This window comes from Podarcis filfolensis (genome assembly GCF_964270895.1).
Source record: "Podarcis filfolensis genome assembly, chromosome: 7".
Classification (NCBI taxonomy): domain Eukaryota; kingdom Metazoa; phylum Chordata; class Lepidosauria; order Squamata; family Lacertidae; genus Podarcis; species Podarcis filfolensis.
Genome location: NC_139603.1, coordinates 78,091,451 through 78,109,725, shown reverse-complemented (window position 1 = coordinate 78,109,725; position 18,275 = coordinate 78,091,451). Strand labels below are relative to the sequence as shown.

General features: G+C 45.2%; 1 protein-coding gene across 3 annotated transcripts in view; it reads right to left on the bottom strand.

The window, feature by feature from the left end:
* Positions 1 to 18,275, bottom strand: part of NSMCE2 (NSE2 (MMS21) homolog, SMC5-SMC6 complex SUMO ligase) — a 199,273-nt gene that overhangs the window by 113,351 nt on the left and 67,647 nt on the right. For all 3 annotated transcript variants that reach the window (XM_083622330.1, XM_083622328.1, XM_083622329.1), the window contains exon 4: positions 6,529 to 6,682. In XM_083622330.1, the coding sequence (XP_083478456.1) occupies positions 6,529 to 6,682 (154 nt within the window). The remainder of the gene's footprint in view (positions 1 to 6,528; positions 6,683 to 18,275) is intronic.

The window sequence follows — 18,275 nt, the reverse complement described above, 5'->3', positions numbered from 1 at the left end:
CTCCAGTAATTATTATTTGCAGCCTAGAGTGAGATAAAGTAATCAAGCAGCTATTGCTTATTGCTCTTCTGACTGTGGGAAGAAGCTTCCTACACAACTTCTGGTTATGAGTCTAGACGTAAATTAAAGGCTTTAATCTTATGCGCACGTACCAGAGAGCGGGTCCCCATTGAAATTAGGGGGGTTTACTTCTGAGTAAACATGCACTGCAAGAAAGGGGCAGTGAATCCTGCCCCTCTCCAAATTATATTTATGTTACTCAGATTCAGGGCAACTGAAAGTCTCTATTATCCAGAAGCGCCAAGGGATTGTTTATTTAAGGACCTACTGTCTTGGCCTGAATGTAAGCCTCACTTTTTCCCCAAATTCCAACCGTGAAAAGTTAAAAGTGTGGCTTATATTTGCGGCCTTAAGGTATGCAGCACCCTTATATTCAGGTGCGGCTTATATTTGGGCCAATACAGTATATATTACTCTGCCTTCCTGCTGTGCCATATGACAGGAAGAGCTTTTAATAGAGGTCCCATCTCTACATCAGATGAAGACCATTTTATCTGCCTGAACTGTTTGGTGAACATCTCTCCAAGGAACAGTAACTCTCAATTTTATTCTTGCAACTGCTAGATGATTTGATGTTTCGTTTCCTGTTTTATACTTCTTTCCTCAATTAGCTGTTTTGGTCTACAGCTCTACTTTTTACAGTGCTTTCTTTGTATTTCTACTTCCAGGTTATCCCAGGGGTCACTGGGTTTTACAGATGTCCTCTAGAGGGTAGAGAGAGGTCCAATCTCTGATGCCCCCTTCCCAGCGACTTTCTGAATGGGCTGTCATCATTACTCCTCAAAGCAGAGGAAGAAGAGAAGAAGAGTTTGGATTTGATATCCCGCCTTTCACTCCCTTTAAGGAGTCTCAAAGCGGCTAACATTCTCCTTTCCCTTCCTCCCCCACAACAAACACTCTGTGAGGTGAGTGGGGCTGAGAGACTTCAGAGAAGTGTGACTAGCCCAAAGTCACCCAGCAGCTGCATGTGGAGGAGTGGGGAAGCGAACCCGGTTCACCAGATTACGAGTCTACCGCTCTTAACCACTACACCACACTGGACATGTCAGGGAAGGGATTTGACCCACTAAATGCAAAGCCCACCCAGTATTATGATGTGAGCGCTGACTTCATCTAAGGCGAGACCTTGTGCAGTGCTCAGGATGAGCTATAGGAGAGCAGAGAACGGATCAGCAACAACCTGCCTTCAAGCGAGTCATGTCTAGGAGCAGCAATTACATCTCCTGCAAGCCCTGCCTTTACTGAAAGATGCCTCTTCAGTTTAGGGCAGGGGTCAGCATACTTTTTCAGCAGGGGGCCGGTCCACTGTCCCTCAGACCTTGTGGGGGGCCGGACTATATTTTTTGGGGGGGGGGAATGAATGAATTCCTATACCCCACAAATAACCCAGAGATGCATTTTAAATAAAAGCACACATTCTGCTCATGTAAAAACATGCTGATTCCCGGAGCGTCCGCAGGCCGGATTTAGAAGGCGATTGGGCCAGATCCAGCCCAAGGGCCTTGGTTTGCCTACCCATGGTTTAGGAGGCCCAGCCTGCCCCAGCACTCTTTTATTCCAATAGAGTATCTGGGAAACTTTCTGCAAAAAGAAGGCTTTAAAAACGCACACCACTCTTTCCTTTTACTGATAAGCCCTCTCGTCCCATTTGCTTGCATTCCCCAAAATGGAGAATGTCTCTGTGAGCAACTTCAAATTCCACCCATTCCTGCAAAGCAATGCAAAAATATGCCCAAATATTCTGCACTAATTTTTAATCTCTCTTACCCCATAACCTCAAGCAATCCGAGCACCCTTAAACAAAGCAGCTAACAATTATAATGAACCAACAACATATTTCCCAAGGCAGCCACCCTATGCACAATTATACACATTTTAAAAATACCTTTAAAAGAAATGGAACTCGCCTTTGTATAACCAACCAGATGGAGGAATGCAGCCTGATAATGACTTAGAAACTGAAACTCTTAAAACAACTGAAAGCTAAGAACCATTCAACATTCAACTGTTGGGGTTTCTTGTACAAATTTGTATGTTCCTTAAAACTGGACATCACATGCCACCTTGAGAGACATGACACTTAAAAAAAAAAAGTTTCAGAGTGCAGATCTTCTAAGCTTATCAGAAATTCAGATGCAATCTCCAGCATCTGAAATATGTATGATGTTTCTGGTGAGTGCAAGCCAGCCCAGTCACAAGAGGTAATGATTTTGTAACCCAGCCAAGTTGCACAAATGAATTACTTATACAGTCAAGAAATATGGGAACAGGATGATCTGATGAAGTGGTGCTGGTGGGGAAATGCAATTGCTCCACCACTAAGCCTCAGCAAGCATAATGCTCGGCTGAGAAGTTCCCAAAGGCTTCTTCCGTGCAAGCATAATAAAAGTCACTCAGTCACAACGCTGCCGGTCAAGGGGTTGGAGGCCCCTTGCATTCCAGCTAGATGGGTTTTCTCTGAGTTGCTGCCTGAGAATGCGACTGTTAGGGAGAAGCTCGCCCAATCAGTTCCAATTTACGAGATACAATACAGGATTGCTGTTTCTGGAGGAGCAGAAAGAAAGTTTTGGCTAACTGAGGGACTTGGTAGCACACGAGCGTCTGCAGCAGGGATGCTGGAAGTCACCCTTCCAGCCGGAGTTGGGACGCCGACCAGTCCACTGACCGCCAGTTATCTATTGTGAAACATTCCACGAAGTGTTAAGGAAGTCCTTGTGTAAGTAAGCAGGCTTCCTTTTGCACTGATTACAGCATGGGGTCATCTGATAGCAGTGGCAAGGGGTGAGGGCCCTTTGCTCCTGGGCCATGCAGGAGGCACACAAACACAGGGCTGTGTACACATACACTGTCAACCACATTTAGGAGCAAAGGAAGGGCAGCATCTGCCCTCTTGATCCTTTCCCCTTCCTCACTTAAGCCACATTCCCTAGCTGTTCCTTGTGGCCATTTTCTTGACCGCTAGCATCACTCACATGAAACCTCGTGAAGCAAGCACACACACAAGCACACAAAAACATCAACTTGGTGGCACAGGTCTAGAGATGCAACAAGACCGCCACCCTCTCGGCCTCACTGATGTGGTCCAAAAGAAAGCAGAGCAATACGTTTGGCACCAGCTTGGCTAGAAGGAAGCATACAAGGCGCCATCCAACCACCTTAGGGACTCCACCCCATTTTTGTGTAGGATTTACTCCTTAACCTTTTCTTGGATGGGCTTCCATCTACCTTGGCAGATTGATAGGCCCCATCTGCCCCTCACTTCCCTCTACAGCAAGTGCAGAAACCAAGTTCTTGACCATTGGACCATTGGCCTTCTCCACTCAACCCACCAGAGCCTATCTTCTCATGTAGGAGAAGTCCCTAACTCACCAAGGTTTTGAGACCCATTGGCTAAGCTCACCTGGTTTAGTCAGCCAGACGAAGCAGTTCCCAGGGTGTGGCCACTGTCACATGCTGACATCTTCTAGGAGCCACAGGTGAGAGCTTAATGCAGGATGAGGACCAAAGGTGAACAAACTACCGCAGTACGAGCACAATGTGTCTCCCACCAAAGTTACTACCCCTCCCCTTAGACCCCATATATTATTAATATTATTTTATTATTAAAAATAGTTTATTATAAAATGTAACCTATATATTACAGTCTTACCTTCAGGATAAGTATTTTCAGGTTGCGTGCTGCGGCAACCCAGAAGTAATGGAGTGTGTTACTTCCGGGTTTTGCCGCTCGCACATGCGCAGACGGTCAAAATGATGTCACGCGCATGCGCAGAAGCAGCAAAATCGTGACCCGCGCACACGCAGACGCGGGTTGCGTTCGCTTCTGGATGCGAACAGGGCTCCGGAACGGATCCTGTTCGCATCCAGAGGTACCACTGTATTAGTAATAATTTTACTAGTTGCCATATTTATTAGTCACGTGTGTGCAAAAATAATAAAGCAAAACATGTAAAAGCAGCACTACACAGAAACGAAAATGCTCACCTGACAACATATTTAAAGGGGACAAGTCCTATCCACACACTTAAAAGATGAGCACAACAAAGGCACAGAGAGACAGCAACAGCACCAGGGGGACTTCCCTTATATTGCAATACTCATGTGTGGGCTCTGGAATGTGCAAAGAAGGGCCGTGGAATCTTCACCTTATAGTTAAGGGCATCTGGTGCCCTGGGAACTCCAGAATCCCAGGTCTCCTTACACCCGCGATACTGCCATTGCACCATTGAAGGAACTGAGCAGGAGGTGATGCCACGACAAGAGGCCTTCAGCGAGGCCTCCTTGCTGATGCTGCCAAGAATGTATGTAAAGAAAGGGGGGGCAGTTGCAAGGAGGAATTGAGATCCAGCTGCACTAGGGCAAAACCCATGGAGCTCTGCTGCCTAGTAGGTGGAGGCTAAAATGACTCCTAAATAATCCTGGCACCACATTCCTCTTCGTGACACCAGATCTGAATGCGATTACAAGGCTCTTTCGCAAGCCGCCATGAGAACCTTTCGCAGCATAAAGCAGCGTATAAGTACTCGGAACCTGCAATTGCTCCTTCGCGCTCTGAGCTAGAAATTATAATTCAGTGACAATTTCCCTTCTAGGAACGCCTTCCGCCCAAGGAAGAATCCACCCATCAGATATCCCAATCACATTGTGGAGGTTTCCAAGACATTTTTGATGATGCAGAAGAAGAAGAAAAATCCAGCCCTCACATGGCATGCCAGCCAAGTCAACTGGGCCTCCTAACTGCACCTTGTGAACTGGGAGTTCATCCTGGGACTCCCCCTGGAGCTCTGCATGAGACAAGACGGTTCAGTCCTGGTAGTCAGACTGCCTTTCAGGGAATCTTCTGCATGGTTTCCTAGAGCTCTCAGTATCAACCACCCTGGAGTGGGTGGGACTGTGCAGGAGATGAACAAAGTTCTAGGGAAAAGGACTGAGGAGGGGGGAATACGTTTGTGAGGTATAGTGGGATGAATGTAATTAGCCTCAGAAATAAAGGACATGGGGGCAAGGTATACAGAGAAAAAGAAGAAGAGTTTGGATTTGATATCCCGCTTTATCACTACCCGAAGGAGTCTCAAAGCGGCTAACATTCTCCTTTCCCTTCCTCCCCCACAACAAACACTCTGTCAGGTGAGTGGGGCTGAGAGACTTCAGAGAAGTGTGACCAGCCCAAGGCCACCCAGCAGCTGCATGTGGAGGAGCAGGGAATCGAACCCGGTTCACCAGAATACGAGACTACCGCTCTTAACCACTACACCACACCGGCTCCCAGAGAGTGTGCCTTACGATGACAAGGCGGAACATCTGCATTGAATAAGATATATTTTACATTTTATGATTGCTAGCAACAGGGATGGATGGTTAACAAATGTTGGTCGTATATTGGTATTTCCTGAATTTATTTCATTTGCATTCCGAAGAATCTGGGTTGGGGTCCACAGGAACTATGTAAGCTCATCGAGGGCTCAATAAACTCAGGAGTGTGGAGAAACCCTGGCCTGTCTTCTCACAGGGGATCCCCTGAGAAGCTTACAAGGAAACCTGGAGTTCCCTGGAGCACATTTTGAGAGCAAGCTGAATTAGGCCATAAGGGATTTTAATAGGCTGCAGCCTTACATGCTCCTTGTGCCCAATCCGAAAACCTGGGAACAGACACTGTAAGCATTTTCCAACAATATAGTTCCATGATTAAAGCAAAGGTCTCCTTAGGATTGCAACATATCCTGGGTTGTGAAACTGGAGCAATTTGTTAAGAGTGACAAAATGAAAACAGCTTACCTAATCCTTCTTTAAAAGATCCTATCAAAACGAGAATATAGCATAAGTGTAAAATAAAAAAAAGCTCGACTTCAAACATAAAAAAGGGATGTGAAGCAAGATTTGCATTACATATGCATGCAAATAAGCCCAGCACCATGAGAGAGACTCAAGAAGGGGGAGGGGGGTGGAATCACTGCTTATTACCTACTGCGTTATGTTTTGCTGCATGGAGTGAAAACTTTCATTCAGTCCTACGGAAGAAATGCAAATCACAGATTGCTCCCCAATTGCTGCCTTTTGTACTTTAAACAATTCACTAGCAGATTAAAAAGGAAAAAGAAAACTGGTCTTCTGCAGAATGCATTTTAAGTTTACCTATTAATTCAAACTAAGCATATCGCATAAATCTCTGGCACACTTTATAAACGGGTGAGAGGAACGAACAATCAGGGAACAGGAGCTCCAGCATGACTCCCAATCACAAAATGCGGCTCGGGAATTTTTGGCAATATCCCGTTTCACCCTAGCTCATCCTGAGGGGCAGCCTGGTGGGAACGACGCAGGGAGATCAAATTCCTATTTTGCTGGGAACCTCACCTGAGAGTCGCTTCCCTGCTCAAGGTTCACAGTGAGAGACAGAGCTAAGAGAGGGGATCAGCTGTTTGTACCTTCTCAGAACTCTCCAAGTATAGTGATAAAGAAAAGACTTACACTGAGCCTTCATTTGCCTGAGCTGCTCCTTAAAGTGAACATATTTCTCATTTCCCTGCAAGTCAAGGTCACTGTTTCTGCTTTCCAAGGCTTCAAACTTCTCTTCAACTACATTTTTCAAATCGGGCAGTGTTTCTGGCTTGTCTCGCTTTAGCTGTAGAAAAACAGAGATAAAATAAACAATTAGATTAATAAATAAATAGCCGTAATCTTGTGACTCGCCAGAGCACATCATGCTTCTCGTCCCATTTTAAAGAGGAGAGGGAGCAGCTATACTTGAAGTATTGGTAAATTTATGAGACTTTCCCCTGTATTCAGCTCCATCAAACTGCTATTAAACTCTGGGATTGAAAGCGGGCAGAAGTGGTTATTTATATATTCTGCAGTTGTCATTAAAATCTGATTACTGCATTACGGTTATAGACTGGCTCCTGATCAGAATGAAAACTCTGGAAAGACAGTAAAATTTAGCTACACACAGAATGGTGGCATATAAAGGTGTTAAGAGACCCGCTTAGCATTACACGTGCATGAACACCTTAAGGCTATTAAAGGTGATACAGAGAACAGAACATATCAGAAAATGTCACCAGAAATGAAATATTTTCAATAGTAATTTATAAACTGGGTGCACAACAGCACATTAAAGGTAAAGGGACCCCTGACCATTAGGTCCAGTCGTGGCCGACTCTGGGGTTGCGGCGCTCATCTCGCTTTATTGGCCGAGGGAGCCGGCGTACAGCTTCCGGGTCATGTGGCCAGCATGACCAAGCCGCTTCTGGCGAACCAGAGCAGCGCATGGAAACGCCGTTTACCTTCCCACCGGAGCAGTACCTATTTATCTACTTGCACTTTGACATGCTTTCGAACTGCTAGGTTGGCAGGAGCAGGGACCGAGCATCGGGAGCTCACCCCGTCGTGGGGATTCGAACCGCCGACCTTCTGATCGGCAAGTCCTTGGCTCAGTGGTTTAACCCACAGCGCCACCCGTGCCCTTCAACAGCACATTAGATTGCCACAAAAAGCACTTGAAGTGTTGCTTGGGGGGGGAAGCCAATGTATTGGATGAATCCACCATGTTCAGCCTTCAACAATCTGGCTCCCCTCATAGGTTGTTGCACTACTAATTTCCATCATTCCCAGTCAGCATGGTCAATGGGAAAGGCTGGACCACCCTCCTTCCCCTCAGAGCAGAGAGGTCCAGTGTGGTCCTGACTCTTTCTCTCTATGCCAGCATTTGGGCAGGGACTTATCGGACATGAGTGAGTAAAAAGGATGGCCTGATTCAGCAGGTGTAGGTATACATTTGCAGGTACAGGAGCATCCCAAAAGCACCATCTCTGACTGGAAAGCACAGTCACATCCCTGAGTCCTTAACTGACTAGATGAGATGCAAATATCTTAGCAAAGATATCCTGAAATTTCAAGGGTGCCTGCACACTGTTCCAGGGTACATCAAAGGGGACTGTCTTTCTAGCTACAGAGTGAGCTTAAAAACTTTAAGTAAAAAAAAATCAGAACTCCAGCTCTGTCAGTATAAGACTGACACAAGCATTTTCAGAGGCATATTCTAGAGTGCACCTTGAATGAATGTGGAGCACTGCCTGGGCTTTTGGGACCTCCTAGGAACATTTGTGGCTACACAACACAGGGGAAGATTAGTAAGGAAGGACACACTTTTGGGGGAAGTATGTTGAAAAGTAATAATCTTTTTACTGGAGGAATCCCCATGAAGTGTCTGAGGAATAATCAGATTCCCTGGAAATACAATTTGAAAACCAGTGTTCAAAAGCACTATGCAAATACTTCTGGGGCTATACAGAGGCTCCAAGTTCCCTGTCTATATGCTCCACACACTATTTTTACTGAATTTTTATTATTAATTAAATTTCTATATTGCCCTTCATCCAAAGATCAGAGAGTGATTTACAATATATATATATTGTAAAACCCATAACATAATAACAAGGAAAAACAATAACCCCTCTTCCACAGTCCAGGGAGAAGAGGAATGTTATTGCCTGGAGCCTAAAGGTATGCAATAAAAGAGCCAAGCGAACCTCCCTGGGGAGAGCATTCCACAAGCGGGAAGCCACCACAGAAAAGGCCCCGTTCTTGTGTTGCCGCCCTCCGGGCCTCTCAAAGAGGGGGCACACGAAGAAGGGCCTCCGATGATGACTGCAGGGTGCAGGTTGGTTCATATGGGGAGAAGTGGTCCATGAAATATTGTGTTCTTGAGCAGTTTAAGGCTTTATGGGTCAGAACCAGCACTTTTGAGTTAGGCCTAGAAACTAATTGGCAGCCAGTGAAGTCGGACCAGGATTGGCGTTATATTAGTCAACTAAAATTCCTTTCCCTGGCTGGCAACCTAGCTAGTGTTAGCAGGATGTCATTTCTCAAAACATAATAAGAGAGAAACTGATCCTGTGTACAGACTTTCCGTGGGCTTCTGGTTGGCAACTGTGAGAACTGATGGGCCTTTGCTCTGATCCAGCAGAGATTTTCTTAGGTTTGTATGCAGGTAAAGTTCATCTGCCAAAACAAATTTCCAAGGCCCTCCTCTCTGCTCCAATTTCAGATACACATTGCTTTACGTGTGACACACATGCACACCCTCCCTAAATCTCCAGAGAGCAACCCATCATTTCTAAAACAATGGCACCACTTTGGCCAAATTACCTCTGCAACCATGGGTGCTCCCGGTCCATCACCTAGGCAGTTATTATCATGATCACACTACAAGGTCATGTCAAAGGGAGGTGTTGGAATTCTCACCTGCCAAAGCTGGTCATCGCACCTGGAATACTGCACGGGTACAAAGGAACTCTCCAAAATGAGACATACAGTGGTACCTCGGTTTACATACGCTTTAGGTTACATACACTTCAGGTTACAGACTCCGATAACCCAGAAATATTACCTCGGCTTAAGAACTTTGCTTAAGGATGAGAACAGAAATCGTGCAGCGGCGGTGCAGCAGCAGCAGGAGGCCCCATTAGCTAAAGTGGTGCTTCAGGTTAAAAACAGTTTCAGGTTAAGAACAGACCTCCAGAACGAATTAAGTACATAACCCGAGGTACCACTGTACTATCAGGAGCTCAGACAAACAGCCTCCTGTCGGCAAGCAGTAGTCTGGACCTCTTTCACAAGCCTAGCCACAAGTATTTTAATGCCTATGTAGTAATGAAAGACTAGGAATCTGAAGGTACATCTCTGTGGAAGGAGGAGTTTTATGCAAACATTCGATGGGACTGAGTATTACACAACTGTTGAGATCCGAAACGGTGCAGGAGCTAAGTGTCTATGTCCACATACGGGTGAAATTTCACCTCTGGCAAGAAGTTACTCAGTAACCTTAGGCAAGCCAAGACTAACTCTCTCAGACTGGAACCTGCAATATGGGGAGAATAATGGTGAGCTACATTATAGGGCTAACATTAGGATAATCAAGAAAGGTGTAAATGAAACACTTTGATCATGGTAAGAATATATAAGTTGGGGTTCTATCCAGTGGTGGCTTTGCACGAGGGGAAAGCAGTTCCACCACAAAGCTGAGTACCTTGTTGTTGTTGTTAGTCGTTCAGTCGTGTCCGACTCTTCGTGACCCCATGGACCAGAGCACGCCAGGCACTCCTGTCTTCTACTGCCTCCCGCAGTTTGGTCGGGCTCATGTTTGTAGCTTCGAGAACACTGTCCAGCCATCTCGTCCTCTGTCGTCCCCTTCTCCTTGTGCCCTCCATCTTTCCCAACATCAGGGTCTTTTCCACGAAGTCTTCTCTTCTCATGAGGTGGCCAAAGTATTGGAGCCACAGCTTCAATCTGTCCTTCCAGTGAGCACTCAGGGCTGATTTCCTTCAGAATGGAGAGGTTTGATCTTCTTGCAGTCCATGGGACTCTCAAGAGTCTCCTCCAGCACCATAATTCAAAAGCATCCATTCTTCGGCGATCAGCCTTCTTTATGGTCCAGCTCTCACTTCCATACATCACTACTGGGAAAACCATAGCTTTAAGTATACAGACCTTTGTTGGCAAGGTGATGTCTCTGCTTTTTAAGATGCTGAAGCTGGGTACCAATTAACTGCCAATTCCCTTATCCACTGCAGCTCTGTGAGTCATCCCCCATATTGTTCAGGAATGTCCTCCATCAGGATCAGCTTTCGAGAGAGCACAGGGTCTGCAGCGCACAGGGTGAATTGATGGAAACCAGATGCTCTGCTTTATGTAAATAAGAACTATTTCTATTGGTGCAAGGCTGCCAATAAAGACAACCCCTTATTTATTCTTCCTGAATACAGTGGTGCTTTGAAGGCATTTGGGGCCAACAGGGAAGTAAGGTATGAGTCCTTACGCTGCCCCTCCAGAGACTACAAACAGTGTTATTCAAACATAATTGTAAACCATCTTTTTATGGCTGGATCTACACCGATTGCAAAAACGCTTTTTAAAAGTTATTTGGCTCTCAATGCAATTTTACAGCACTCTCCGGTGTCACATGTTTATAATGCATTTTTAACGCTTTAACTCACCAGTGTACATTAGTCCTGTGTAAAGTGCCCTGAGTGGGACGCGGGTGGCACTGTGGGTTAAACCACAGAGCCTAGTTGTTGCTAATCAGAAGGTTGGTGGTTCAAATCCCCGCAACGGGGTGAGTTCCTGTTGCTCGGTCCCTGCTCCTGCCAACCTAGCAGTTTGAAAGCATGTCAAAGTGCAAGTAGATAAATAGGTACCGCTCCAGCGGGAAGGTAAATGGCATTTCCGTGTGCTGCTCTGGTTCGCCAGAAGCGGCTTAGTCATGCTGGCCACATGACCCGGAAGCTGTACGCCAGCTCCCTCGGCCAATAAAGCGAGATGAGCGCCGCAACCCCAGAGTCATCCGCAACCGGACCTAACGGTCAGGGGTCCCTTTACCTTTACCTTTTTAAAGTGCTCTGAGAACCTCTTTGTGGAAAAGTAGTAGATAAGCATTATAAAAAGACGAGCGAGCTCTGCAACAAAATGTTGCAGTGCACTCACACCTCAAGGTTCCTTCCAGCTGATTATGCCCCATAATATTATAAGCAACTCAAGCCAGGAACTGTACATACACACACACATTTTACATTTCCACCTGAAAGCCAACATTTCTTGGCTACCGAGCGTGTTCAGCTGAGGAAGCTGCCTCTTAAAGTGTTGTTTAAACATATACTACTGCAAGTGTCAAGAGTTCCCCTAAGCATGCCAATGCCTCATTTCTGAGCTGTCCTGTTGCAGCTACAATCCTGTCTACCCTCGCTACGCCAGAGTTTACTGTTAGAGGGAGTGATAAATAAATGTTCAACTGCTTTGACTGGCGTCACTGGCACCGTTAGAGCTGCCGCATAATACCCATTTCACAGTTGTAAGAAATCAGTCTTTTAGTGTGGCAGCAATGAACCTTGGGAACTCCCTGCCTATTGACAACAGGTAGGTGGCAACTTTGCTGTCATTTCCAGACATGGAGAAGTTACATGAGTTCTAACCTGTTTTAAACTTGCTGATGAATTTAATTAGTTTTTGGGTGTTCTTTGAATACCTGTTTTTAACCTGCCTTTTATCAATAATTGTAGCATTTTGGGTTTTGTTTGTTTTTCCTAAAAACCCTTTGAGGTTTTATTACAATTGAACGGCACAGACATTTTGTGAAATCAATAAATTTACCACCCAAGGAACTTGTCTTTCAAATATTTGGAAAGATTCGCACATGCCAATACAAACTCAACTCATAAAGCACACAGTAAACGCTTTAAAGGGACAATTTTTGTATTCTTGTTTTGTACTTGTGAACCGCCCTGTGTTCTTCGGATGAAGGGTGGCATAAAAATTAAATAAATAGATGGAATTTAGATACCATCTAGCAGCACTTTTCTTCCAGACGTGGGTGACAACCAATACTGGTGAGACCCATAAACCACTGCTTCATGCATTTATATTTTTCTCATGATCTGGGAGCAACTCCCCCAACTTCAAAAACCTGAAAAACATACCAAGTATTACATACGCTGTCATTCATGAAAGCTCTTGGTGTCAAGTTCCTCTCCGAGAGAATTATGATTAAAGTAATTGCATCCAAAAGCACCGACAGAAGGAGGAGGCAGTGAAGAAACAAAAAGCAGACATGGAGGATGATGAATCTGCGATTACATCATAAGAAAAAAGATTGTCTGGGAGGCAAAATCTATAGAATGATATAATCTGAAATCTTTGCTTTTTAAAAAAAAAAAAGATTAAAATGTGAGGGAGGAATCTGGCAAGAGCTTTCAACTAAATTAGAAGAATGCCAGAAAGACAAGGAGGAACACATGTTCTTGAGTTCTATTCATGACAGAAAAAAACCTGCTTTTATAATTATAGGAAGGTGACTTTAAAAACCACGCTATATGTTCTGAAATACCATGTGGTGGTGCTCTTCAAAAGCCGCGCTACTTCAGAAATAACATCACTGAAAGCTTTCCACACATCAAAAACAAACCAACTCCAATTGCGGAAAGCTAACTAGGCCCTGGTTCAGGCCTAGCTTTCTCGCTGAAAACTGCTTCGGAAAATTTAAGCCTTCTAGAAAAGACAACAGAGTGTCTTGCGTCACCTTAAAAGCCTTTATGAATGCACTGCAGCATAAGCTTTTGTGGACCACACGTCATTTCCCCCACTCTCAGAAAAGGCATGCACGGTCCTCTGGTCTCCAAAAGCATCTTGCCTTAATAAAACTTGTTAGTCCTCTAGGTGCCACAGGTCTCCTTTGTGTTTTTCTGCAATGGACTAATGTAGCTACTGCCATGGAAATGCTTAAAAAGGGGGATAGTTTGCTTGATTCAGCCCCTTTCCCACTCCTTTGATTTTAATATCTGGCTGGCTCCTGGGTTCTCTGTAGCTTAGGTTCTGTATAGTCTTCAAGGTTGCAAGGACTGTACATTGTTTTTGTTGATTCTGTGAAGTACATTGCAGGTTGCAAACAAACAAATAAATATTGCATAAAGTCAAGTCTGAGGCATATGAAGACGCCAACTCCCGCCAGTCCCCAGCCAACGTGGTCAGTTGTTGTCAGAGTTGTCCAACAACATCTAGAGGACTACAGCTGCTACAGCCCAGTAGCAATTAATATGTGCAGTCTCTCTAAGAGAAAAGGTGTATTCTTGGGACAAGTTATGGAAGCAGATTGGGCAATTCACTACGTCAGAAGGACATTTTACTATTTTATGAAAATCAAATTTGTGGTACCTTTCCAGCTGCACCCACCCCCTGCTCAATTCCAGATAAATTATGGGGTAATTTGACACGGGTGGAGCTGTGGTCTAAACCACAGAGCCTCTTGCTGATCAGAAGGTCGGCGGTTCGAATCCCCGTGACTGAGTGAGCTCCCGTTGCTCATTCCCTGCTCCTGCCAACCTAGCAGTTCGAAAGCATGTCAAAGTGCAAGTAGATAAATAGGTACTGCTCCAGCGGGAAGGTAAACGGCGTTTCTGTGGGCTGCTCTGGTCCGCCAGAAGCGGCTTAGTCATGCTGGCCACATGACCCAGAAGCTGTCTGCAGACAAATGCAGGCTCCCTTGGCCAATAAAGTGAGATGAGCGCCGTAACCCCAGAGTTGTACGTGACTGGGCCTAATGGTCAGGGGTCCCTTTCTTTACCTTTCTTTACCTTTACCTTTGAGCACTGCAATTCAGTCCAGGCTATCGTGGAGCACCGTGGTGGTGTTTATATGTTTGTTCTCACCAAAGACATCAGGTTAAATCAAGCAACACCTTCTTGGCTCATGGTGCTTCAAAGGCAGGAACACGGCGATCCAGGTAAAGCAACATGTTTCGCAGCAATTACGTCAGCTAAGAAATAGCAATACATTCCAATCAGCACCTTAAAGGCATTGGGCAATCCACCTGAGTTGTGCATGGTTTTGAACCAGGGATGAGGGCATAGTGTGTATCCATGTGTATCCATAACACCTACGAATGACACAGTCGCACAAGCAGGGAGCGGCCAAAACATACACGGGCAGATGGGTCAATCCCCAAAACTTATTGACAACAACACTGGCGACGGCAGTCCTCATGGAGACAGCACTTGTTCTCCACCAATATTGTGCAAACATGCTTTCAAGATATTGTGTTGATCAATATCAGCTATTGTTTACCTCGAGCTTTTAAATGTGCAACGTGCTTTCTGACACTTCACCTCATTGCCCTCTTAGCAATCCTGCAAGCCCCCTCCCCAAATTGTCTCCTCTGCTACAGGCATCAAACTCTTGCAAAACAAAGCAGTCTTCTCCCCCCTTGCCACATAAGTTTTAGAACTCAACTAACTTCGTTTATGTTCATGCTGCCGACTCAATGAGGAATACATGGAACTGGCAGGCAGGAAGTTTATGAGGACTTTATTACTGAAGTTAATGGAGGTAGGGAAGTATCCTTCCAGCAGGGGCACAGAAGCTGAGAGCCAATAACTTATCCAAGAGACACTTGCTTTTCCGACAATGTTTTTCCTGAATGCAAAGCCCTTCTGTGTATGAAGAAGTGTGAAACCACATGCAGATTGCCACATCCATGTGCTATACAGTATGTGCACATGCAATACACACTGGGAAGCTGTGGCTGATCATAGCTTCCTTGCACATGTCTTCTTCTTCTTTGGCGATCACTCGTAGCCGAATAAGATTGTCTTCCATGCACATGGTCTTGACAGTGAGTCCATAAGTGACTGTGGAGGCCAATTCTGGATCCACACGTCCTTCCACAGTGGGGACATAGCTTTCTGGGTGGGAGGTGATCACAGTGAGAGTTTGCCAAATGTGCCTTCCTCTTAGCACGTTTCTCCCTTTCGTCCTGAGTTCGAGTGTCTAAAAGGCCATGACACCTTTGATAAAGACTGTTCTCCAACTGGAGCACTTGCAGTCAGCGTTTCCCAGTTGTCAGTGTTTATACATTTTTTTAGATTTACCTTCAGAGAATCAAAACAAAAAAATTTTTTTTCTTTCCAGTAGCACCTTAAAGACCAACTAAGTTAGTTCTTGGTATGAGCTTTCGTGTGCATGCACACTTCGTCAGATACGAAAGTGTGCATGCACACGAAAGCTCATACCAAGAACTAACTTAGTTGGTCTTTAAGGTGCTACTGGAAAGAAATTTTTTTTTTTTGTTTTGACTATGGCAGACCAACACGGCTACCTATCTGTAACTTCAGAGAATCTTTAAACTTATTTTGTTGACCAGCATTACGCTTTCCATTTTTAAGTTCAGAATAGAGTAGTTGCTCTGGAAGACGATAATCAGGCATCCGAACAACATGACCAGTCCAACAAAGTTGATATTGAAGAATCATTGCCTCGACACTGGTGATCTTTGCTTCTTCCAGTACACTGACATTGGTTTGCCTGTCTTCCCAAGTGATGTGTAATTTTTTTCGGAGACACCATTGATGGAATCTTTTGAGGAGTTGGAGATGGCGTTTATAACTGGCCCACATTTCAAAAGCATACAGTAAGGTTGGTAGTACAATAGCTTTGTAAACAAGCATTTTGGTTTCCCTGAGAATGTCCAGGTCTTCAAACACTCTGCACTTCAATTGGGAGAAAGCTGCACTCACAGACCTTAGACGATGCATCTATGTCGGCCCTTGTGGAAAGATAACTGCCAAGGTAGGAGAAGTGATCAACACTTTCCAACGTCACACCATTGAGCTGGATTTTGGTGCTGCAGAGGGGTTGTTTTGTGCTTGTTGGTGCACCACTTTGGTTTTTTGGATGTTGAGCGGTAGGCCAAGTTTTTCGTAAGCTCCTGTGAAGATATTTAGGAATGTCTGGAAGTCATCCTCTTGAGTGTACACGCACTACGTTGTCATCAGCATGTATGTGCAGACTGAAATATACATAGTTGTGACTGCCACATGTTACAATCCACAGGTTAGCCTTTGCCGTTTCATCCATTACAGTAGAATATAAAATGTAAAACCTTGGTGTGGCCTCTAGTGAATCCAGCTATGTGCACTAGGAATACACACATAACCACTTTAAAGTTAACTAACTGGTTCATAGAATCATAGAAATGTAGAGTCAAAAGGGTCCCCAAGGGTCTCATCTACTCCAATCCCCTAGTTTCTGCTGCTGGTGTTGTTGGCATCCGTCTGACTCAAGCGACAATAAAGTGCGCCTCCGGGGGTGAAGTCAAACCGCTGCATTAGCAGCACCCAAGTGACCTCCCTGGGGCACAAGCCCAGGCAGTGGGTACAGAGGTCCTGGATTGCTCAGACAATAAGACATGTGGTCCAAAGGAAAGCAGAGCAATACATTTGGCACCAGCTTGGCTTGGCTGCAGGAGCTGTCCAAAAGAGGCATACAGGGTGCCATCCAACCATCTTAGGGATGGGTTTACTCCTTAGGACTGTCTCGCCAGAGTGGTGCATACTCTAGTTATCTCCCGCTTGGACTACTGCAATGCGCTTTATGTGGGGCTACCTTTGAAGGTGACCCGGAATCTACAACTAATCCAGAACGCGGCAGCTAGACTGGTGACTGGGAGCGGTCGCCAAGACGACATAACACTGTGCTCCCAGTATGCTTCTGAGCACAATTCAAAGTGTTGGTGCTGACCTTTAAAGCCCTAAACGGCCTCGGTCCAGTATACGTGAAGGATCGTCTCCGCCCCCATCGTTCTACCCGGACACTGAGGTCCAGCGCCGAGAGCCTTCTGCCAGTTCTCTCACTGCGAGAAGCCAAGTTACAGGGAACCAGGCAGAGGGCCTTCTCGGTCGTGGCACCTGTCCTGTGGAACGCCCTCCCAAAGAGAACAACAACTACCAGACTTTTAGAAGACATCTGAAAGCAGCCCTGTTTAGGGAAGCTTTTAATGTTTGATGGATTACTGTATTTTAATATTTTGTTGAAAACCGCCCAGAGTGGCTGGGGAAGCCCAGCCAGATGGGCGGGGTATAAATATATTATTATTATTATTATTATTATTATTATTATTATTATTACAAAGATATCCCACAAGGCAGCGGAGATCAGAGTTTTCCTTCTTCTAGGTGGGCTACCTTCCTAGGTTGACAAGCCCCACCTGCCCCTTACAAACCCTACCGATAAATATTGGGGAACACTTCCAAACCGTGAGAACAATTTGTCCAGGTGTGCAGTGAAATGTCATTTTTCCTCCAGGTTTTTTGTTTGCTTGTTACATACAGACAACTAAAGGCAAAACTGTTTGGTGTGATTTAAATTGAAGGAAGTCTTCTGGCGCCCACCATCAGACCAGGCGGTCCACAAAGCCCCTGCTAGGTATGCTTCTGTAACTACTCAGACATGCAGGTGACCAGTGAATCGCACTCTGGGCCCCGCAAGATAATCATTTCAGCTACATTATATAAAAACCATGTGACTGAAGACTACGAACGAAGACAGCAGCATTGCCGAGGCTGAAATACTCCAAGCACAGTTAAAATAGAGGCCTGATAGCTTTAATGGTTGTCTTTGTCCATGGAGTTTACAACCATGCGTCTGACCAAACTGCGGGAGGCAGTGGAAGACAGGAGTGCCTGGCGTGCTCTGGTCCATGGGGTCATGAAGAGTCGGACACGACTAAACGACTAAACAACAACAGCTTTAATGGTAATCATTTTCCCTATTGTTGTTTCATCTAGAAACACTGTTTTTTTTTTGTGTGTGTGTGTGTGTGTGTGAGAGAGAGAGAGAGAGAGAGAGAGAGAGAGAGAGAGTTTAATATATGTGGCTGACTCGTTTTGTACAGA